This window comes from Trichomonas vaginalis, chromosome IV, assembly GCF_026262505.1.
Source record: "Trichomonas vaginalis G3 chromosome IV, whole genome shotgun sequence".
Lineage (NCBI taxonomy): Eukaryota > Parabasalia > Trichomonadida > Trichomonadidae > Trichomonas > Trichomonas vaginalis.
The window spans coordinates 4,614,801-4,637,757 of record NC_067206.1 but is presented as its reverse complement, the minus strand read 5'-3'; the positions used below and the strand labels follow the sequence as shown (position 1 = coordinate 4,637,757).

The window sequence follows — 22,957 nt, the reverse complement described above, 5'->3', positions numbered from 1 at the left end:
ATTTACTCAGAAAAAATTTTCTTTGTATATACACCATTCTGAACATCTAAAAGACTTTTGACATTTGCCAAGAATGTACGTTTAGAAGCTGCCATATAACCATACTCTTGACAATATTGTTTATATTCATCATATAAAGACTTTTCATCTAAACACTCAAAGTCGCTTTCTTCTATGAACAGTTCATATACACTCTTGTTTGCTTCTAACAATGTTTGTCTCTCTTCGGTATGTGGAATTTGTCTTGGATTGAACTTAGAAATATCTAATGTCATGAAATATGAGAACAAGTGGTTGTAAAAGTCAGATGTCAAAGTTTCTGCTAAGTCGTCAAAATATTCTGTATCTTGCATATGAGAATCTGACGTTCTGACAACTACATATCTTCTGTCAGAACTTTCTAACTTCATCGGAACAGCATTGTTTGAAACCATAATGAAGTTTGCAACATTTTCACAAACTCTTTGGTCTTTATACTTTCTTTCAACAACTCCAACTTTGTCTGTTATAAGACTCTTCAAAGCATCTGAGTTCAAAACTTTTGTTGTATCTATACTTTGAAGTTCATTGCAAACTATAAGTTTCATATTCTCTATTGAGGAGTTAAACTTGCCACAGATGTTTTCTAATTTTGTCATATTAGGGTTCGAATAACCTTCTAACAGTTTGCATAAGATATCTGTAAAGAATGTGTTCTTACCTGTTCCTTGTTTTCCAATTATAATGAGAGCAGTTTCATTTTTAGCACTTGGATGTTGTAAGATGTTTGCAAACCAACATAAGATATACTCATAAACCTTTTCGTTTCCATTGCATATAATTTCTTTGACATGGTCTAACCAAGCTTCTATAATATTTTCTTTCCATTCTACTTGTTCATATTTACATCCAGTGAAGATAGAATAGAAGTTTGGAGAAGGTGTATAAAACTTTATACCACGAACTGAAAAATCTTCAAGTTTTGACAATAAGATATCCCAAGCATCTAACATCTTCATGCCAACTTGTACGACTTTTATTTTCTTAAGTTTCTGTCTACATTCTTGTTCTGAAACTATTGTTGCTCTTGGTTTGTTAAAGACAATATCCCATTCTTTCATGACATAACATTCTGGGGCAGAGTCAACATAAATGACTAAACGTTTCAAATTCTCGACTGCTTTGTTATAGTCTCTAAATGGACACATATTTCTGAATGCTTGGAAGTCATAAAAATCTGAAACATCTATTCTGTACATTTTTATAAAAATAAAAAAAATATTATTTTTTTATTCTTGACTTTGTTGTTCCATTTGTTGCATTTGTTGTTCTTGAGCTATTTGTTGTTGAAGTTGTTCTTGTAATACAATACTTTCACCAGTTGCATCTTCCAATTCGAAACTTTCTGCCGTCATTGACAAATACATAGGACATAAAAGTTTTACAGGAACAAAGTTTGCGTCAACTAATGTCAACGTTATACTTGCCAAAGTGTTTGAGTTCACTAAGGTTGAAAATTCTGCATTCGAATGAACAATAGGCAAACCAGCAGAGAAAGTATTGTTTATACGCATAAGTATCTTTTGGTCATAATAGTTTCTGTCGACATTCGAATAACACTTTGAACCTAAGTTTGAAACAATATATAAGATTGGTGTGCTTAATGTCAATGGAATAGACATTCCTTGTATGACACCGTTTCCTGTTATAGGAAACTGTTGGTAGTAAAAACCAGAAATAAGTTTTGTATTATAGCTCATATCGTTTATAGTAAACTCAGTCGGACATCCAAACATAATGAAACCTGCTCTAGTTGCAGCACATGTTACACCCGTACTTAAAGTATTAAATAAGTCAACAAAACCTGTTGGTGGTATATCTGAGTAAGTATCTTCAAAGGAGTATTTTTTACCATTCACAACAATAAAGTCTTCTGGTGTCAAAAGAGCAAAACAGGCTTTAGTCGTCATTGTGTTTAAGGTTAGTTTACAATATCGTCCTTGAGGACTTTGTAAGTTTGTTGTTATAGAATTATATGACTCAGGGTTTTTAGTCGTAATAGTATAAACCATTATGTCTTCTGCCATTTACTTAGCAAATAAATTTTAATGAAATGTTGTGGTCGTCAAATATTTTTATAACGTCTGGGAAACTATATTTTAAGTTCAACGTTTCACCTCCTTTCATAACGTATATCTTGTCAATGACATTATATGAAACACCACAGCAACTAATGTCGGGTTCTATTTCTTTGATGTTTATATCGTCTGCCTCTGTCAAAGTTTCAATAGTTCTTTCAAAACTTCATGAGGTGCAATGACATATGAGTTCACTTTTACAGGGTTGTGTTCGACCAAGTTTAACATTATACTTAAAGCTTGACAAATCTTCTCCTGAGTTTGAAGTTTGTCTTTCAGTTGTTGGTAGTCGTTTCGAATATCTGCAACAGAACTTAAGTCTCTGTTAACTTCAGGATATGTTGGTTCTTTTACAGGAACAATTGTTATACCATCTTCGTCTTCGTATGGTTTCCCCACTTCAACATCTCTGTCTTTGACATTGACAATAACACTTTGACTGTTTGTTTGAGTTGGTGAATTCAACCTCACATCTGCCACCGCCATTAAACCTTTTGAAACACTTACGCTTCTATTTTTCGGAAATGACATTTTACTTAGAATAAAAAGATGGACGTATTCGGATATCTTATTGAATTGAAGCAGAACAAAGTTTATACTCACAAACAATACAAATACATTGACAGAATAGTTCTTTACACAAACAATGGAAAATGTTATAGAATAGCAGTCTTTGCTGAACCTAAATATTTTCATAAAGCAAAGAAAGTTGGTATAACTGAAATGGTGAAAGTTCTTGAAGCAGACAAAAATATAACTTCAAAACTTACAGATATTACTAAAGGAAAGTTTATAATACAATATTATGTCAAAACTGGCGTACTGTCAATATTTGACGGAGAGAAGTCAGTTCAAGAACAACTTACTGACCTGCTGCCAAAATCTGCTCGATGGAAGCTGTCGTTATGCCAATCTGAGGAGCCCCAGCAGGTTTCATCGAACGAATCTTCAAAAGAGCATCTTTCGTGAAAAGTGCTATTGGTTTTGTAAACTTCTTTGCTTTCAATTCATCTGGACCGTCTCTGTCACCAGTATATTGTATTTGAACTGTACCAACAGTTGAAATACCACCCATAAAGTCTTCTGAGTCAGCAAATGGAATGCCAAGCCAAAAGTTTGAACGGTCTCCATGTGTATATTGAGTTTTTTGACCTCCTGTATGAGTCCATACTTTCACATATGGCATAATAGAATTTTGCATTTCAGGGTTAATGGTTGTTGTGAAGTTGTTGTTAAAGTTCATAGCATCTAATGTCAAGTTGTATGACCTCATATCCTCAACTGTAGAATATTCTTCTCTTGGATAATATTTGCCATCTATGTTTATATGATATTTAATACCAGGGTTGTAGAAACAAGAATAGTCATTTATAGTTCGTCTGAACAGTACAAACATAGTATCTGCATGTTTCATTGCAGTTGTTAAAGCAATATCTGTTCTTGCACCTGCGGCTCCTGGATTTTGGTTTCCAATTTCACCTGCAAAGTCTTTGACAGATATTTGGTGTATAGGGAACATAAGTGGAACTGCAATATATTTGGCAGCTAAAGCATTTGAAATATCTGGGTCCAACATATAAACGGCAAGTCTGCTTTCTATTCTCTTGCATTCAAATTTTTCGCATGTGAACTTAACTGGGTCCCAAGCAGTTCCAGCAGCATTGAAATAATAGTTTACTTCATTGTTGAAGTTTGAGAAACCAAAGTCTAAGTCAACTTTGTCTTTGCAAAATTCGGCGAATGACGTTTGATTTGTTCCCTTTACGTCTGTAATAGTGAATGGGTCTTGTGTTGGTGCAATGACTAAGTTATTTTTGCTTGGAGTAAGTTCGATAGAAATTTTTCCTGCCCAGTTTGGCAAGTATCTTAAAAACCTGAAGATGAGGAAAGATGACAAAGGAACTCTAAGTTTCAGTTTTACTTTAGTGGCAGCAGTTCCATCTGAACCAGAAAGGTTAACATAAACTCCTGGAACGTTAGGGTCAAGTCTTCTTATTTTCTCAATAGTTGCATACTAGTCTGTTTGTTCTCTAGCTTGTGGTTGTACTGAGTTTCTCAAAGCGAACCATTCATAGTTTGCCCATGTTACTGTTTGAACTAAGTCAGAGTTAGAATATATCTTATATCCCATGAAAACTTCTGGAGCATATTGGTATCCGACATAGAAAATTCCATTGCAACCTTTCTTGTCAGACAACTTGGCAGAAGGTTTTATTTCAATGTCTTGTTCCACGTATAAGAATGAGTTGTCAATAGAAATAATATGAAACCTGTCGCAAGCAATATCTACTGTTGTTGAAGAACCTTCTCCAAACTCACCTACGTTTCCATAAGAAACAGCAGTTGTATATTCGTAAGTTCCAGGAACTATTTCTGACCTTCTAATGGCATTGTCGCATTCGTTATACCATTCGGAAACATTTCCGTTCATGGCATCCAAAACTGTTGGCGTTATATTCTGAGCGGCGTACATTTCATATGGGTAAAAATATAGAATTGTTGGATTTATATGTCATAATAGAACCCACTCGGACCAAGCTTTACTTTCTTCCTGACTGAGTTTTTAACTGAATCTTTAACTCTTCTTTTTCCTTCATTGCCACTACTTTCACTAGATGAAGTTACTTCTTCACTACTTTCACTTTGTTCTACTCTTCTCTTCTTCTTTGGTGTCGCTTTTGGTAACTTGCCCTCTGCTTCAAGTTGTAGCATCTTTGCCTCATGTTCACCTAGTATGTTGTAAATTTCCCATGTCCTTTTTGCCTTTGGGCTCTGGTCGCCCATCTCAGGTAACCTATATCCTAGAAAGATTTTGTCATAGTTTGTATTTGAGTCTTCGCGTATTGTTTGCATGACTCTTTCCTGAGTTTCCGGTTCAAGCTCTTCAAACAGAGCTTGTCCATATGGAATAAGCTCGTTTCCAAATATATGTTTTTGTAGCCATTCTGGTTTTCTTTCCATGTTACCAATAATATCTTTTGTGAATGGGAAAGCTTTTACCCAATGTTTCAGTCTTGCGTCATTTATTTCTGTAGTTGGTTTTATTTTGTCAAGGAACATGTTTTTCAATACTAACATTTCATTTGGTACTGTCCATTTGAGTTTTCTTAAATATTCATCCCTTCTCGGTTCATTGTCTGCAAAGTAAGTTTTTATGACATTTTGCAAACTTTCGTTTGCAAGGTCATGTACAATAGGTTCTCTTCCTTCTCTCTCCCTAACTTTCTTTCTAAACTCTTCACCAAATATACCATCTCTATGGTTCTGTGTAGTTCTTTGAGATAAATGTTCTAGAACGTCAGGTGTTATATTTCCCTCAGCCATGTTCATTTCATACTGGTCCAAAATATCTGCATCTTTCATATCTTTCAATGGCATTAAAGCCGCGCTGAAAATACCCGTCATATCTGGTTCACCATTCACTTCCATTGCGTCTACAACTTCTTGGAATTGAGGTTGTAAGTTTATGAACCACCTATCCGGATTAGCTTTATGACCCCATTTCATTGTAGTTCCATAGTCTGCAGAAACAAAAGTAGGTTTGTTTCCATATTGGTTAGGTTCTGAATGAACTTTAAACAATGTTTCATTTCTATATGTTTTGTTGAAATTTAACCTTTTATTTTCACCGAGTTCAGCCAAAGATTGAACGTTATATGGTCGTAAGTAAAAAGGATTATTGTATTTGCGTACATTTTCTTTCAGTACTTCCATGCTATGCTGAATATTTTCATCTGATGTTGGAGTCTTTTGTATGTCGGTGAACATTTTTCGATATTCTTCTACTATGTCAGCCGAATTTTTCTTAGACTCTTGGAAAGATTCCATATTCACCTCATACTCTTGTTGAGGGTCAAGATTTTTCGGCTGTTCCAAATCTTCATCTAGTTCTGTGAAGTTAGTTTCCAAAGGAGGGACTTGTTCGTTTCCTTCAGGCTCTTCTAGCTGTTGTTGCTGAACTATTTCTTCCATGTCTGGTTGTATCTGAACTTCTTCCTGTTGAGTTTCTTGTACCTCATCTGCTGGCATTTCATATATTCCGAGACCGTTTTTAACAAGTTCCCTATCTAAGTCATCCGGACTCATAAACCTTTCTTCTTTCGTTCCGTCTCTATTTTTTACGCGTTTCATGAAGAGAGTTGAATTATCATTTAGCCCTGACATCAAATATCTCGGAGTAAATTCATTCATGTCATTTGGATGATATGCTATTAAATCATATCCCTTTGCGAGCTTGTATTTTCCAGGTTTGAGATTATATCCGATTTTATGCTGAACCATAAAGCTAAATAGGCTCGGGTCAGTATTTCCTTCCTTGAACTTTCTAATAGCTTCTTTATATCTGTCACTAAAGTCAAGAGTATCTGTGTAACAATAATCTTCCTTAAGCATTTTTAAGAATTCTTGGTTTCCTTTTTCTCTACTTCTTTTGTGTCTTTGCTCTGTTTGTGGTTGCTGTTGTGCAGGGTTTTGAACTGTTGGTTGCTGTGCTGGTTGTGGAGGTGGTTGTTGTGCTGGTTTTGGTTGTGGTGCAGGTGCTGGATTTTGAACTGTTGGTTGCTGTGCTGGATTTTGAACTGTTGGTTGTTGTGTTGGTTGTTGTTGTGGTGCTGGATTTTGAACTGTTGGTTGTTGTGTTGGTTTTGGTGCATGCCTGTGTCTGTGTCCATGTGACGATGTAAATGTTTTAGGTAGTCCTGGTGCAGGTGCTTCTCTTGGAGGGTTTGGTGGTATATAAGTTCCACCAGCTGGCACATATGTTCCATCTGCAGCATAATGTCCTACCTGACTTTTCATTTTTAAGAAAGCATTTACTAGGTCTGTTTTGGTCTGTTGTAACTCTTTTTCTTGACTTTCCACAACAGCTGCTCTAACGGCGTCATAGGCACTTTGAACTGCCTGTCTCGTTGCTGCATCTGTTATTTTCGTCATATTTTGTGCTACTTCTCTTAACTCTTTGTCGAAACCTTCAGACTTCAGTTTCTTTCCAGATGAGAAGTCGTTCACTAGTTTCACCTTACTATGAAGAGCTTCGAAGGCATTCTTAAAGTCAGCATTCATTAAAGCTTCATTTGAACTGTCTTCATCCGCTTGTATTTTTGTCCTTATTGACCCTATAAGTTGGGCTGCTTTAGCGTTGGCTTGGGCATCTAACCAGTCATTATTAGCTTTTATAATATCTGCGCTTTTCATTGCCTTTTGCATGGCTGCGTCGTTATTTTTACTTTCTTGTGCTAAGTTTTCATACTGTACGGTTTGGTTTTGCAACTGTAAAAGTTTTTCGGCCTTTACATTTGCTTCAACTTCTTTTTTATACTCATCGCTATCCATATATGTCTTCATGGCTTTTTGTTTTATCTCTTCATCTTTCAGTACTTTATATTGAGTAGTATGGTTTTTCAAATTTATAACATCTTGTTCCATTTTTGCTACTTCTGCTGCTTTTTCTGACACTTTTTCGCATATTCCTCTGTACTTAGTTCTTTCAGTTGTTCTTCTTTCTTCTTTTTCTCTACGTTTAACTCATTTAGTTTCTTTGTGTGTCTGTCATATTCTAGTTTCTTTTCGTTTTCACTTATTTGTTTCTGTATGTCTATGTTTGACTTTTTGACATCTGCTATTTGATTTTTGAGTGAACTCAAATTCATTTGACTTTGAGGGTTATAAGCTGTTCCGTCTGCAGCTCCACCATAGCCTGCCATTTTCGCTAAAAGTGCCGCTCTTAAACCTCCACTCTGTGCACCAATAACTCGGTTTAAAAGCATAGGGTTGCTTGACATTTGTTGCAACATAGTGGGGTCATTCATCATTTGTTGTTGCAACTGTTGTTGTGGTGTCAGTTTTACTATTGGATGTTTCAATGCTCCCTTCCTCTTACGTATATTCTTACGTAGCTTACGTGGCATTTTAAGTGAAGTTAAAAAGCGGTTTTTGACAGATGTTTATATGACACTTTTTGTTCAGCACAAAAAACTACTCGGTCAAAGTGTTGTCGGTTTTGTAAAATAACCGTCCTATCTCATTCTATAATGGAGAAAAGGCTTCTCAAAGTATACTTCCTTGGAACGCCTGTAACTTTTCCTGTAGCGACGATAGACCCTTACTTTTCCGGACAAAGTTATACTATTTTGAGTGCTCTACAAAAAAGTCAACGGCTGGCTCGTCCTCAGAAATTTTTTATGGGCTAGAGGGCGCAACGCGCCTGGAAGCCTTCCGAATAAAAACTTCATTTATACTAAACATCTTCGGGGCTAGAGGGCGCAACGCGCCTGGAAGCCTTCCGAATAAAAACTTCATTTATACTAAACATCTTCGGGGCTAGAGGGCGCAACGCGCCTGGAAGCCCTCCGAATAAAAACTTCATTTATACTAAACATCTTCGGGGTTAGAGGGCGCAACGCGCCTGGAAGCCTTCCGAATAAAAACTTCATTTATACTAAACATCTTCGGGGCTAGAGGGCGCAACGCGCCTGGAAGCCCTCCGAATAAAAACTTCATTTATACTAAACATCTTCGGGGCTAGAGGGCGCAACGCGCCTGGAAGCCCTCCGAATAAAAACTTCATTTATACTAAACATCTTCGGGGCTAGAGGGCGCAACGCGCCTGGAAGCCCTCCGAATAAAAACTTCATTTATACTAAACATCTTCGGGGCTAGAGGGCGCAACGCGCCTGGAAGCCCCACTACCTTTTTTTTTGTTACAATATGTTTTGTTGTGGGCAAACCCAAATTTTAGCTAAAAGTGACAGGAAAAAAACGTTTAGTATTAAAAAAAAGACCGATGAGAGCTTCGTTCGAAATATAGAGGGAACTGAGAATGCGCAACCATTCTCAGGGAATATTGGATGCTATTCCCGTTCCCTCTGTATGGAAAATTGAGGTTTTCAAAGGGAGTTAAAATAATATCAAATTTATACTAATTTACTTCAAAATACAAAAGTATTTGACAGCTAAAATTAGTTACTTTAGCAAGCCTATCAATACCCTTTTACGATTATTGTTACTTTTTCGAAATAAAAGTAAAAACAAATTTATACTAATTTACTTCAAAATACAAAAGTATTTGACAGCTAAAATTAGTTACTTTAGCAAGCCTATCAATACCCTTTTACGATTATTGCTACTTTTTCGAAATAAAATAAATTTATTATCAAAAACCTTTTTTTTCTTAGTAAAAATAAACGAAATTTTTTACCTTATGAACTTTTGATGGAAATATGCAAATTTAAAATAATAAAGAAAGCCGCGAGCGAAGCGATCGGCTTAGTTCGAAGATTTTGATTCAAATCTTTGCTGATCTGTAATTCGCGGAAGCCGCGAGCGAATCGAGCGGCTTAGGTCTAAGATTTTGATTCAAATCTTTGCTGATCTGTAATTCGCGGAAGCCGCGAGCGAATCGAGCGGCTTAGGTCTAAGATTTTGATTCAAATCTTTGCTTATATAAGGGTTTCGTTTTGCGAAAAAAAACGTACAATACGCAATTTCGCTAAAAAACATTTAGCTAGCAATTTCGACCTTTGACTCCACTCAAGACGTTACTTTTTTAATTTTGCGGTATCATATTTTTGGAAAATCTTTATGAATATTATATAAAAAGTCTCTTTAATATCTATATTTCATATTTTTATCGATTTTTAAAGTTTTTGCGAAAAGTATTCAATTATTTTTGCTATTTGGTCGGGTAAATGTCAGATTTGCGACATTTTCTGATATGATATTCAGATTCTACGTTGATAATAATGCTTATAGAACCCTCTTGCTATTGTGTCAAAATTGCGAAACCGATAGCAAAAATATCTCGCAATATCAAAATTGAGATATTGAGTGAATTATGCATTATAGAGATTAAAAATCTGATTTGTGAAAACATCTCATCAGTTTCTAGCTAATTCAAAAATCTTTACTATCTTATTCGATTAAAATGAAAAGGGAATAGTTTCATTATGCTTTAAATGACAGCCTTATAATATAATCATAGTTTTCGCTCAATATGCAGCATTTTTTTTCGAAATCTATGGTCAATATCCTAAATACTGATTGCTTTGCATTCATATCTCTTACATTTTCTATACCCACATCACTATTCATTGCTATTCCTATCTTTTTCATTTTTGTTTGTTTCTCATAATTTCTCAAAAAACATGATAACTTGATATTTGTAAATATCATACTTTATAACGTAAATAAGAACTTGACCTATTAAGAAAAGCAGTAATGAAAAGAAAATCTGAAATTCATAAAAATTACAAGTTTCTGATGACAATTAGCTTAATTAAACCAGGTACAAGATTATATAATTGTATTTTCTATCCAATTATCCATATAATATCTTATCCAGAAAAAAAACTTGAAGTAGTATGATATGAAGGGTTGTGTGACTTTTTTTGTTACATCTATATATAGACGATGCATTAAAATATATTTATTTATAAATCATTTAAAAAATTAACATTAATTTTAAAATAATTTATTTTTTTATCTTTTATAAAAGAAGCTATATATAGATGATGTCAGATATTCCGCGATTAATTAAACATTGTTTAAATCCTGAATGGGTTAAACTTCAATTTAAAAATGAAGATTGTGAATTATTAAATGAATATGAAAGCCAAAATAAGCTAATGAGGTATAAATATAATGATAAAGAATATTTAATTTCATGGAATCAATGGAGTCATAATCAAAGACCTCATAAACGAGAAGAAGAAATTGAAAATAATGAAATGGAAATCATTGATGACATTAAAGAGGATGGAATTCCTAAATTTTGTAGAAAAACCTTTAGAACTAAGTTAGGAGCATATAAACGTAGAGTATTAAATCCTGAATACATAAAACATTTATTTAAAAAGGAAGACTGTGAATTATTAAACGCTAATGAATATGAAAATGCTAAATCAAAACTGAGATATAAATATATTGGAAGTGATGAAAGATGCAAAGATAAAGATAAAGTTTATACAGTTTCATATAATAACTGGCACACGTTAGGGATAAGAAAACATTTAGGAGATTATGGGAAATGTTCCGAATTCTTCAAATCTAGTATGTACGAGAGAGTAAAAGAAATTAGAAATAATTATTTTCATGAATAAAAGATTCACTACCATAATAAAATAAAAAATAATTTATTTTTTATCTTTTATAAAAGAAGCTATATATAGATGATGTCAGATATTCCGCGATTAATTAATTATTTTTGAAGAACTGAGGGTGTCACCACGTCACCATGTCACCAGGTTAATTAACTTCTCTTAAAAATGATGACAACATGACATTTTGACAACAGGTATGAAAGGAGGTATAAATATAATGGAGTCATAATCAAAGACCTCATAAACGAGAAAAAGAAATTTGATGAGTTCAACATTGAACTTTAAGAAACTAATGATTATTTGAATTTATGAAATTAATTATTTGATTCATTCTTTCTTCAATCTCTTCTATTCTTTTTGTTAAATCATCTATTTTCATTAATGAGGTGATTCTTGATTGAGGAATAGATTTCAAACTAACCACCCCCTTTATTTTTGAAATTTTGAATCCATCAACTTTAAACATTTTATTCAATTTACATGTTGTCAATTCTTCAAATAATTTTTTATTATTAGCATAATAGTCATTAAATTCTTCAACAGATGAAAAAATTTTTATTTCAGTAATTGGTTTAACAACGTTTATTTTTTGTTGAACATTTTCACTTTCATTTATTTCTTCCTCCCCTGTTTCATTTATTTTTAAAATCGGTGACAACATGACATTTTGACAACACAGCAGGATTAACGCAAAAATAAATTCCAATCATACTTTATAAAACTTCATTTACAAGTATTTCATCGTAAACACTTTGTCAAAACTTCATCGTATATGCTTTGTCAAAATGTCATCGTAAATGTTTTGTCAAAACTTCATCGAAACTAAACGTAAACTCTATGTCAAACATGAACGTAAACTCTATGTTAAACATGAACGAAACACTTTGTCGAACTTAAACGTAAAGACTTCATCGAAACTAAACGTAAACTCTATGTCAAACATGAACGTAAACTCTATGTTAAACATAAACGTAAACACTTTGTCAATACTTCATCGTAAATGCTTTGTCATGACTTCTTCGTATATGTTTTGTCAAAACTTCATCGTATATGCTTTGTCATGATTTCTTCGTATATGTTTTGTCAAGACTTCATCGAAACTAAACGTAAACACTTTGTCAAACATGAACATAAATGCTTTGTCATAACTTCTTCATCGTAATGAGTGTAAATGACCCAAAAATAATGTTTAGGGTAGATGGTTTTTAGGTGTCACTACGTCACCATGTCACCAGGTTAATTAACTTCTCTTAAAATTACTGACAACATGACATTTTGACAACACAGCAGGATTAATGAGGAAGGCACTTATGAATTATTTTTGAAGAGCTGAAGGTGTCACTACGTCACCATGTGTCACTCGGTTAATTAACTTCTCTGAAAAAATGAGACAACATGACATTTTGACAACACAGCAGGATTAATGAGGAAGGCACTTATGAATTATTTTTGAAGAACTGAAGGTGTCACTACGTCACCATGTGTCACTCGGTTAATTAACTTCTCTGAAAAAATGAGACAACATGACATTTTGACAACAGTCCAGGAAATAAACTTCATCGTATATGCTTTGTCATGATTTCATCGTAAATGTTTTGTCATGACTTCATCGTAAATGCTTTGTCAAAACTTCATCGTATATGCTTTGTCATGATTTCATCGTATATGCTTTGTCATGATTTCATCGTAAATGTTTTGTCATGACTTCATCGTAAATGCTTTGTCAAAACTTCATCGTATATGCTTTGTCATGATTTCATCGTATATGCTTTGTCATGACTTCTTCGTAAATGTTTTGTCATGATTTCATTGTAAATGTTTTGTGAAGAATATAGCAACCGCCGGAATTCAGACGGTTGTTTTTTTATACAAAATTCACGCAGGATTAATGGTTTCAGGTTATTCAATAATTAATTATTTTTGAAGAACTGAAGGTGTCACTACGTCACCATGTGTCACTCGGTTAATTAACTTCTCTTAAAATTACTGACAACATGACATTTTGACAACAGTCCAGGAAATAAACTTCATCGTATATGCTTTGTCATGACTTCATCGTATATGCTTTGTTATGACTTCATCGTAAATGTTTTGTCATGACTTCATCGTAAATGCTTTGTCAAAACTTCATCGTATATGCTTTGTCATGATTTCATCGTATATGCTTTGTCATGATTTCATCGTAAATGTTTTGTCAAAACTTCATCGTATATGTTTTGTCATGACTTCATCGAAACTAAACGTATATGCTTTGTCAAAACTTCATCGTAAATGTTTTGTCATGATTTCATTGTATATGCTTTGTCAAAACTTCATCGTAAATGTTTTGTCATGATTTCTTCGTATATGTTTTGTCATGATTTCATCGAAACTAAACGTATATGCTTTGTCAAAACTTCATCGTAAATGCTTTGTCAAACTTCATCGTATATGCTTTGTCAAACTTCATCGTATATGTTTTGTCAAGATTTCATCGTATATGCTTTGTCATGACTTCTTCATCGTAAATGTTTTGTCATGACTTCATCGAAACTAAACGTATATGTTTTGTCAAGATTTCATCGTAAATGCTTTGTCATGACTTCTTCATCGTAATGAGTGTAAATGACCCAAAAATAATGTTTATGTTAGAATGTTAGATCTAACACCTTTTCTAACATGTTTTCTAACATGTTTTCTAACATGTTTTCTAACATGGAGGATTTCATTAGATATACACATTCTTCCTTCATTTCATTCTATACACAATTTACATCATAGACGATTTAATAGATCTAACATTCTAACATAAACATTATTTTTGGGTCATTTACACTCATTACGATGAAGAAGTCATGACAAAGCATTTACGATGAAATCTTGACAAAACATATACGTTTAGTTTCGATGAAGTCATGACAAAACATTTACGATGAAGAAGTCATGACAAAGCATATACGATGAAATCTTGACAAAACATATACGATGAAGTTTGACAAAGCATTTACGATGAAGTTTTGACAAAGCATATACGTTTAGTTTCGATGAAATCATGACAAAACATATACGAAGAAATCATGACAAAACATTTACGATGAAGTTTTGACAAAGCATATACAATGAAATCATGACAAAACATTTACGATGAAGTTTTGACAAAGCATATACGTTTAGTTTCGATGAAGTCATGACAAAGCATATACGATGAAGTTTTGACAAAGCATTTACGATGAAGTCATGACAAAACATTTACGATGAAATCATGACAAAGCATATACGATGAAGTTTTGACAAAGCATTTACGATGAAGTCATGACAAAACATTTACGATGAAGTCATGACAAAACATTTACGATGAAGTCATAACAAAGCATATACGATGAAGTTTATTTCCTGGACTGTTGTCAAAATGTCATGTTGTCAGTAATTTTAAGAGAAGTTAATTAACCGAGTGACACATGGTGACGTAGTGACACCTTCAGTTCTTCAAAAATAATTAATTATTGAATAACCTGAAACCATTAATCCTGCGTGAATTTTGTATAAAAAAACAACCGTCTGAATTCCGGCGGTTGCTATATTCTTCACAAAACATTTACAATGAAATCATGACAAAACATTTACGAAGAAGTCATGACAAAGCATATACGATGAAATCATGACAAAGCATATACGATGAAATCATGACAAAGCATATACGATGAAGTTTTGACAAAGCATTTACGATGAAGTCATGACAAAACATTTACGATGAAATCATGACAAAGCATATACGATGAAGTTTATTTCCTGGACTGTTGTCAAAATGTCATGTTGTCTCATTTTTTCAGAGAAGTTAATTAACCGAGTGACACATGGTGACGTAGTGACACCTTCAGTTCTTCAAAAATAATTCATAAGTGCCTTCCTCATTAATCCTGCTGTGTTGTCAAAATGTCATGTTGTCTCATTTTTTCAGAGAAGTTAATTAACCGAGTGACACATGGTGACGTAGTGACACCTTCAGTTCTTCAAAAATAATTCATAAGTGCCTTCCTCATTAATCCTGCTGTGTTGTCAAAATGTCATGTTGTCAGTAATTTTAAGAGAAGTTAATTAACCTGGTGACATGGTGACGTAGTGACACCTAAAAACCATCTACCCTAAACATTATTTTTGGGTCATTTACACTCATTACGATGAAGAAGTTATGACAAAGCATTTATGTTCATGTTTGACAAAGTGTTTACGTTTAGTTTCGATGAAGTCTTGACAAAACATATACGAAGAAATCATGACAAAGCATATACGATGAAGTTTTGACAAAACATATACGAAGAAGTCATGACAAAAGCATTTACGATGAAGTATTGACAAAGTGTTTACGTTTATGTTTAACATAGAGTTTACGTTCATGTTTGACATAGAGTTTACGTTTAGTTTCGATGAAGTCTTTACGTTTAAGTTCGACAAAGTGTTTCGTTCATGTTTAACATAGAGTTTACGTTCATGTTTGACATAGAGTTTACGTTTAGTTTCGATGAAGTTTTGACAAAACATTTACGATGACATTTTGACAAAGCATATACGATGAAGTTTTGACAAAGTGTTTACGATGAAATACTTGTAAATGAAGTTTTATAAAGTATGATTGGAATTTATTTTTGCGTTAATCCTGCTGTGTTGTCAAAATGTCATGTTGTCACCGATTTTAAAAATAAATGAAACAGGGGAGGAAGAAATAAATGAAAGTGAAAATGTTCAACAAAAAATAAACGTTGTTAAACCAATTACTGAAATAAAAATTTTTTCATCTGTTGAAGAATTTAATGACTATTATGCTAATATAGGGTGTCCAAAGGTGCGTTTAGCACAGCGCTCTATATGAGACTATTAAAGGAGATATATGCTGATTATAAATATATAATAAAAAATATGAATATATGTATATGATGAGTATGTTGTATTTTGGCGCCATGCCGGGATATAAAATGAATTTTGAGACAAGAGGCGGTTTCGCGGGAAATTTTGGCGGGATTTTTTTCATTTTTTTAATGAATCATAAAGAAAACATCCTCGCTCTTGCAAAAAAATGCAAAGACTGTAAAAAAATCTACGAGACATTGGTAAAATGCTTCGGTATGGATGCTCCTAGCTATTCCACTGTAACGTATCATGTTAGGATGTATCACTTCATGAACAAAAAGGCGCCCATCATAAAAATTGACAAAAAATCGCCGGATCAAAGAAAAATCAAAGCAATTCTTCAAGCGCTAGATGAAGACCCAAGAGCATCACTCAGAAGGATAGAGGAGATGACAAAGATACCACGTACAACAGTCAGTTATTATCTGCACAATTATTTGAACTACAAACTAGCGTATACACGTTGGGTTCCGCACAACCTTAATTCAGTTCAAAAAAAATCTAGAGTCCAATCTTCGAAAGAGCTCCTCTCTATATTGGGTGCGTATCAATCCAAGAAGTTTCGCTTTTTAGTAACAGGGGACGAGTCTTGGTTTCAATATGCAACAGAAGCCAAAATCATGTGGATCCCGAAGGATGAAAATCCGCAAACATTCCCGAAGAAAAAAATTGACACACAATGATGATGTTGTCGGTTTTTTGGGGCGTGAATGGCATCATCGCAATTGATATTCTTCAAAAACCTAATACGATGAATGCTCAGTATCTAATTGACAATGTTCTTACTCAAATTATCAATTCTGATGAGTTTGAGAAATCCAAACAACAAAAACAAAAGTTTGCAATTCATTTTGATAATTCAAGAGTTCACAAAAGTCATAAGGTAATGAATTACTTGTTGGAAAACAATGTCAAAGTTGTTCCAAACCCAATTTATTCACCTGATATTGCACCCTCTGACTTTTATTTATTCGGCACGCTAAAAAAGAGAGCTGAAGGACGCGAATTCGCGAGTCCAGATGATCTTGAAAATTTTGTAAGAGAGCAATTTGAGCAATTTTCTCATGATGATTTAAAGCGTGTCTTTCAAGCCTGGATCGATCGCTGCGAACGCGTGATTGAATCCAATGGTGATTATATTTAAATAAACTTTATATATATGTAACTTGTTTATTTCTATTCGCAGTATTCAGGTTTGTGCTAAACACACCTTTGGACACCCTATAATAAAAAATTATTTGAAGAATTGACAACATGTAAATTGAATAAAATGTTTAAAGTTGATGGATTCAAAATTTCAAAAATAAAGGGGGTGGTTAGTTTGAAATCTATTCCTCAATCAAGAATCACCTCATTAATGAAAATAGATGATTTAACAAAAAGAATAGAAGAGATTGAAGAAAGAATGAATCAAATAATTAATTTCATAAATTCAAATAATCATTAGTTTCTTAAAGTTCAATGTTGAACTCATCAAATTTCTTTTTCTCGTTTATGAGGTCTTTGATTATGACTCCATTATATTTATACCTCCTTTCATACCTGTTGTCAAAATGTCATGTTGTCATCATTTTTAAGAGAAGTTAATTAACCTGGTGACATGGTGACGTGGTGACACCCTCAGTTCTTCAAAAATAATTAATTAATCGCGGAATATCTGACATCATCTATATATAGCTTCTTTTATAAAAGATAAAAAATAAATTATTTTTTATTTTATTATGGTAGTGAATCTTTTATTCATGAAAATAATTATTTCTAATTTCTTTTACTCTCTCGTACATACTAGATTTGAAGAATTCGGAACATTTCCCATAATCTCCTAAATGTTTTCTTATCCCTAACGTGTGCCAGTTATTATATGAAACTGTATAAACTTTATCTTTATCTTTGCATCTTTCATCACTTCCAATATATTTATATCTCAGTTTTGATTTAGCATTTTCATATTCATTAGCGTTTAATAATTCACAGTCTTCCTTTTTAAATTGATGTTTAAGATATTCAGGATTTAATACTCTACGTTTATATGCTCCTAACTTAGTTCTAAAGGTTTTTCTACAAAATTTAGGAATTCCATCCTCTTTAATGTCATCAATGATTTCCATTTCATTATTTTCAATTTCTTCTTCTCGTTTATGAGGTCTTTGATTATGACTCCATTGATTCCATGAAATTAAATATTCTTTATCATTATATTTATACCTCATTAGCTTATTTTGGCTTTCATATTCATTTAATAATTCACAATCTTCATTTTTAAATTGAAGTTTAACCCATTCAGGATTTAAACAATGTTTAATTAATCGCGGAATATCTGACATCATCTATATATAGCTTCTTTTATAAAAGATAAAAAAATAAATTATTTTAAAATTAATGTTAATTTTTTAAATGATTTATAAATAAATATATTTTAATGCATCGTCTATATATAGATGTAACAAAAAAAGTCACACAACCCTTCATATCATACTACTACTTGATCAATACAAAATGATTTTTTAACTAGTAAATAAAGTATTTTCTTTACACACGCATTGTATATCATAGTTTTTTTTTGGTTTCGCAAAACATCCAAAAACAAATATGCTATAAAAGTGACAATTTTAGCAAAACGAAACCCTTAGCTTATATTCCTTAAATTCTTTATGAAACTCGCAACAGTTCCATAAAAAAATTTAAATTCTAAACTGTCGAAATTACCGATCGGTAATCACACCCTTCACGGGTGTGTCACTTTTAGCTAAAATTACCACTACTCATTCATTAGGAGTAAATCATTCAATTCAAAATCCAGTAAACGAAATTATTATAAAATGTCATTATAGATGTATTTCCGCTCAAAAGTGTTGTAAACAGAAATTCATCAAAAGTGACACCTCAGAAAAGCTAAAATATTGAATTTTTGGAACTTTTGATAGAGCACGTTTTTAAATATTAATTAAAGTAAATGTATATTTTGTAAAGATTCTTTTTAATAAAAAAATAAAATTTTGAAGAAGAACACAAAATCTTCTGAAAAATAATATCACATAAACTCATATTATTTTCTAATATATAACTATTTTATATAAAAATCAAATTCAATGATCTTAAAAGCGAAGGATAAACCTCAAAATTTACGAATATAATGAGTGGGAATATAATGCTTATCTATCATAAAACCATATGAAATATCAATTTTTGCTTTACGCCTAATTTTTGACGACAATTAGCAAAAAATGTTAAATGTTAACACTCAGTCCATTTGAATATGAAAAATAAAATTGACTTTGATTAAATGTTTTTATTTATCATGCAATTCTTCTTGCTAATTGTCGTCAAAAATTAGGCGTAAAGCAAAAATTAATATTTCATATGGTTTTATGATAGATAAGCATTATATTCCCACTCATTATATTCGTAAATTTTGAGGTTTATCCTTCGCTTTTAAGATCATTGAATTTGATTTTTATATAAAATAGTTATATATTAGAAAATAATATGAGTTTATGTGATATTATTTTTCAGAAGATTTCATTCTATATGCCTATGAAAAGTACTCTCAAAACTAACTTTTTCCTAATTATAATTAAATCTAGAATATTGTATTATGCTTAGTATTATTTCATTTTTCTCATTCAATTTAGAATTTACAAATGTCAAAAAATTGAGAGCTGTCACTTTTGATGAATTTCTGTTTACAACAAAAGTGAAATCTTTTTTGTTTATTCTTCATCTCAATTATTATGCGGAAATGGTTGAACTGGAAATACTATATTTCGTTCTTCATAAATACAGACTTACTGTTATTTTTTCCAGTTGTTACCATAATCCTATTAGCATCCTTTTTAAGAACATCCGCATCGAGTAAAATAATAAATTATTCGCCACCCTTAAAGAATATTTCGAAATTACACATACTTCGATTAACAGAAATCATCCATAACTACACTCTCAACAAATATTTATACGAAGACAAAATTTTAGTTTCAGATAATACTTATAAAGACTTTGAGATCGATTACGACAAGCATTCTTTAATATTTCAGCACACACAGTTACAACATTACATCTATGCTGACGTAAGTAGACAAGGAGTCAGTACATTTGGTGGATATTTTCATCAACCCTGCCCAATGAAATGGGAATACCCAGTTTATTTAAATGTTTCGCATTTTCTTCATATCTACGATAAAGCTGTCGTTGGATTTGGATATCATCCACAATTTGGACACGTTTTACAGGATATGATAGGAGCATTGATCAGTGTTCCAAGTGAAATCACCAAAGATGCAGATATATTTATCAGAGGTGAAGAATCTCAGGCAAGAGATTATTTGCCTTTACTCGGATTTGAAAAAAATAGAGTTCATTCGCTCCCAGAGAACTGGATTTTCGTAAAAGACCTTTACGTAGTAGTTACTAACTATGGTATATCAGGTCTTCAAGTTTCTTTTCGTGATTTACATGATGTCATTTTTAGAGTTAATAATCTAACAAATCTGAAGCCAACGTTGCATGTTTTTATTAACAAAGCAAAGAAAAATTGGGGCCACGTCACTAATATGCACCAATTATATGATTTATCACGAAAAAATTTTCCTCAATACGATTGGCGTCTTCTACCGGACACTTTTGTATTAAATGCATCTGAAACAATGAGAACCCTTGCAAGAACTAAGATATTTATTAGCGCTACCGGTTCTTGTTCGTTTAATATGATTTTTCTCCCTCAAAACAGCGGTTTGCTACTAATTGACTCCAGATTCCTTAACTCACCATGTATAGCAATTGCGCACACGTTGAACATCTGGTTCTACTACATTGCTTCGAATAGAATCAACAGAATTCCAGGAAGAACAGGTGGAAGACTAGAAGTAAACGTGTTCAATAAGTCCCTTGAGATGTTAATGACAGCAGTATATACAGGAAAATGGCCAGAAATTACAATTCCTTCGAGAAAATTCATTCAATTCGACAAAGAAAAGACAAAAAGACTTATTTTCAAGTACGGTAACGCTAAAAAGACAACTGTAATACGTTACGACCGAAAACTTGAGAATACAATGCTTACAAATGTTTATCCAAGATTGAAAGATTATTTCACTGAGCAATGATATTACATATGGCTAACTTGATCTTTTTTTTTGTGTTATTTTATTGATATTTTTCCTCAAGTCAAAATTTGATATTTTTTTCTCTCAGAAAAGAGTCAAATTACAACATGCATGCATTAGATTAGTGATGTATGCTTAAAAGTATATTAGAATTATATCCGATAAATAGGAGTTTCCTCATTTTATCCCAACATTTTACATCAGAAGAGGACTTCCTTTCTTCGGTTATATTGTTATTAATTATTTGTTTCTATTTTGTTTGAATAAATATAAATTGTTTTTAGATACATTGATTTTTAAACGAATTTACATCTTTTCGTATAAAATTCTTTTGTTAAACAGTATTACGCATACGAATAGATCGAATGTTCGGTAGTAATATGAACTTGGATATTAAAAGCTTGCAATTTATCTTAGATATCTTGAAAAATGATTATGCATTTATTTCTTTTATAAAAACAACCTTAAATGAAGTCATATTCCTCACATATCCTAAGTGTCTTTATATTTCCTTTTCTTGAATCAATAATTGCTCAAAAAGATTCATTCGCAATAAAGTATGATTGCGATCTGGTAGAAACTATCAGTATTCATAATTTGGATCTTAACATTAGATAATTCATATTTGGGTTAAGGGTCCACTGTAAGGCCAAATAAGGCCTATCGTCGTCCCAAAAATATTGCTCAAGATGGTGTTTTTACTAAGGCCCAAAACTTAAAAAAACACAAAAAAATTAACTTTACTATTTTGAGATCCTTATCAGATGTGCAACAATTTGATGCAGTATCGCAATTCGAATCCGATTTTTTAATGTAGATGTACTCTAACATTCTTGAAAAAATGCAAAATGATATTAATCAAGCTTTTCATTTCTGTATCATACACGAAACAAAATCATTCATTATACTAAAATTTATCAAAGTTTGAATAATGAAAAAAATAATATCTAAATTTTTACATTGAGTCGGCTATTGATATGGTCAATATTAAATCGTTTAAAAATGGGCATTGGCCAGAATAATACCCACTAAAATACACATTTTTTAAATTTTATCAATTTGTTTTGGTATATCTTTATGATAATGAATAAAATGCTTATCTTTCATAAGTCAATACATAATTTATGCTGAAACACAAAAAATAACACGAAAATTTTTGGCCAACATTTCAAAACGAAGGATAATGAAAAAAAAAGGTAGTGGGGCTTCCAGGCGCGTTGCGCCCTCTAGCCCCGAAGATGTTTAGTATAAATGAAGTTTATATTCGGAGGGCTTCCAGGCGCGTTGCGCCCTCTAGCCCATAAGAAATTTTGCCCAAGACCCAAGAGGAGGACCGAACCCCAGCCGACCAGCCGGTGACACTTTTTATGTCGCTTTTCACAAATTATATATGTTTTCATGTTTTGTCACTTTTCTGTCACTTTTCGGGTAAAAACATTTTTATTATTATATATAAATGAATTTTACAAAACCACCGTTACCGTTCTTTGGAAATAAGAGTAGATGTAAAGATATTATATTGAGAGAACTTAAGAAACTACCGAATGGTCTAACATTTGTAGATTTGTTCGGTGGAAGTTTCTATATATCCCATTTATGTCATACCGTATTTCCTGACTCAAAGATTATATGCAATGACTTCGACAACTATATGGACCGTCTCAAACATATTCCAGACACAAACAATATATTGAAAGAGTTAAAAGAAAAGATACCTATAGGTAAGATGGAACGTATACCATTAGATAAGAAAAATATT

The 22,957-nt window shown here is 32.4% G+C and overlaps 6 protein-coding genes and 2 pseudogenes across 8 annotated transcripts, besides 12 other annotated features; 2 read left to right on the top strand and 6 right to left on the bottom strand.

Moving 5' to 3' along the window:
- Nucleotides 1-5,681: part of a mobile genetic element that runs on past the window's edge.
- On the bottom strand, nt 3-1,238 carry TVAGG3_0030000 (uncharacterized protein; the record flags this gene model as incomplete). The annotated part of the gene is made up of 1 exon (XM_051220402.1): nt 3-1,238. The coding sequence occupies one exon, from the start codon at nt 1,236-1,238 to the stop codon at nt 3-5; it is 1,236 nt and encodes a 411-aa protein (XP_051105388.1).
- TVAGG3_0029990 (uncharacterized protein) lies at nt 1,269-1,661 on the bottom strand (the record flags this gene model as incomplete). Its single annotated transcript, XM_051220401.1, has 1 exon — nt 1,269-1,661. One exon carries the CDS (start codon nt 1,659-1,661, stop codon nt 1,269-1,271), a length of 393 nt encoding a protein of 130 aa, XP_051105387.1.
- Nucleotides 4,132-4,590, bottom strand: TVAGG3_0029980 (uncharacterized protein; the record flags this gene model as incomplete). Its single annotated transcript, XM_051220400.1, has 1 exon — nt 4,132-4,590. The coding sequence occupies one exon, from the start codon at nt 4,588-4,590 to the stop codon at nt 4,132-4,134; it is 459 nt and encodes a 152-aa protein (XP_051105386.1).
- On the bottom strand, nt 4,623-5,195 carry TVAGG3_0029970 (protein of unknown function, DUF4106 family; the record flags this gene model as incomplete). Its single annotated transcript, XM_051220399.1, has 1 exon — nt 4,623-5,195. The coding sequence occupies one exon, from the start codon at nt 5,193-5,195 to the stop codon at nt 4,623-4,625; it is 573 nt and encodes a 190-aa protein (XP_051105385.1).
- A 785-nt stretch (nt 5,682-6,466) lies between the features above and the next one.
- TVAGG3_0029950 lies at nt 6,467-7,460 on the bottom strand (annotated as a pseudogene). The gene has a single exon. A coding segment is annotated over exon 1 (994 nt).
- Nucleotides 7,461-7,546: 86 nt separating this feature from the next.
- TVAGG3_0029940 (protein of unknown function, DUF4106 family) lies at nt 7,547-8,023 on the bottom strand (the record flags this gene model as incomplete). The annotated part of the gene is made up of 1 exon (XM_051220398.1): nt 7,547-8,023. One exon carries the CDS (start codon nt 8,021-8,023, stop codon nt 7,547-7,549), a length of 477 nt encoding a protein of 158 aa, XP_051105384.1.
- Nucleotides 8,024-8,835: 812 nt separating this feature from the next.
- Nucleotides 8,836-8,865: a terminal%2Cinverted (terminal inverted repeat of MuDR-3_TvMULE3 transposon ID:TVAGG3_0029930).
- Nucleotides 8,836-9,559: a mobile genetic element.
- A 6,458-nt stretch (nt 9,560-16,017) lies between these two features.
- Nucleotides 16,018-16,045: a terminal%2Cinverted (terminal inverted repeat of Mariner transposon ID:TVAGG3_0029910).
- Nucleotides 16,018-17,320: a mobile genetic element.
- On the top strand, nt 16,114-17,240 carry TVAGG3_0029920 (annotated as a pseudogene). The gene has a single exon. A coding segment is annotated over exon 1 (1,127 nt).
- Nucleotides 17,293-17,320: a terminal%2Cinverted (terminal inverted repeat of Mariner transposon ID:TVAGG3_0029910).
- Nucleotides 17,321-18,721: 1,401 nt separating this feature from the next.
- Nucleotides 18,722-18,860: a mobile genetic element.
- Nucleotides 18,831-18,860: a terminal%2Cinverted (terminal inverted repeat of MuDR-3_TvMULE3 transposon ID:TVAGG3_0029900).
- Nucleotides 18,861-18,946: 86 nt separating this feature from the next.
- Nucleotides 18,947-18,984: a mobile genetic element.
- Nucleotides 18,947-18,984: a terminal%2Cinverted (terminal inverted repeat of Banshee-A3 transposon ID:TVAGG3_0029890).
- Nucleotides 18,985-19,752: 768 nt separating this feature from the next.
- Nucleotides 19,753-19,787: a mobile genetic element.
- Nucleotides 19,753-19,787: a terminal%2Cinverted (terminal inverted repeat of Banshee-A3 transposon ID:TVAGG3_0029880).
- A 3-nt stretch (nt 19,788-19,790) lies between these two features.
- On the top strand, nt 19,791-21,602 carry TVAGG3_0029870 (glycosyltransferase family; the record flags this gene model as incomplete). The annotated part of the gene is made up of 1 exon (XM_001306123.2): nt 20,218-21,198. One exon carries the CDS (start codon nt 20,218-20,220, stop codon nt 21,196-21,198), a length of 981 nt encoding a protein of 326 aa, XP_001306124.1.
- Between the last annotated feature and the right edge of the window lie 1,355 nt (nt 21,603-22,957).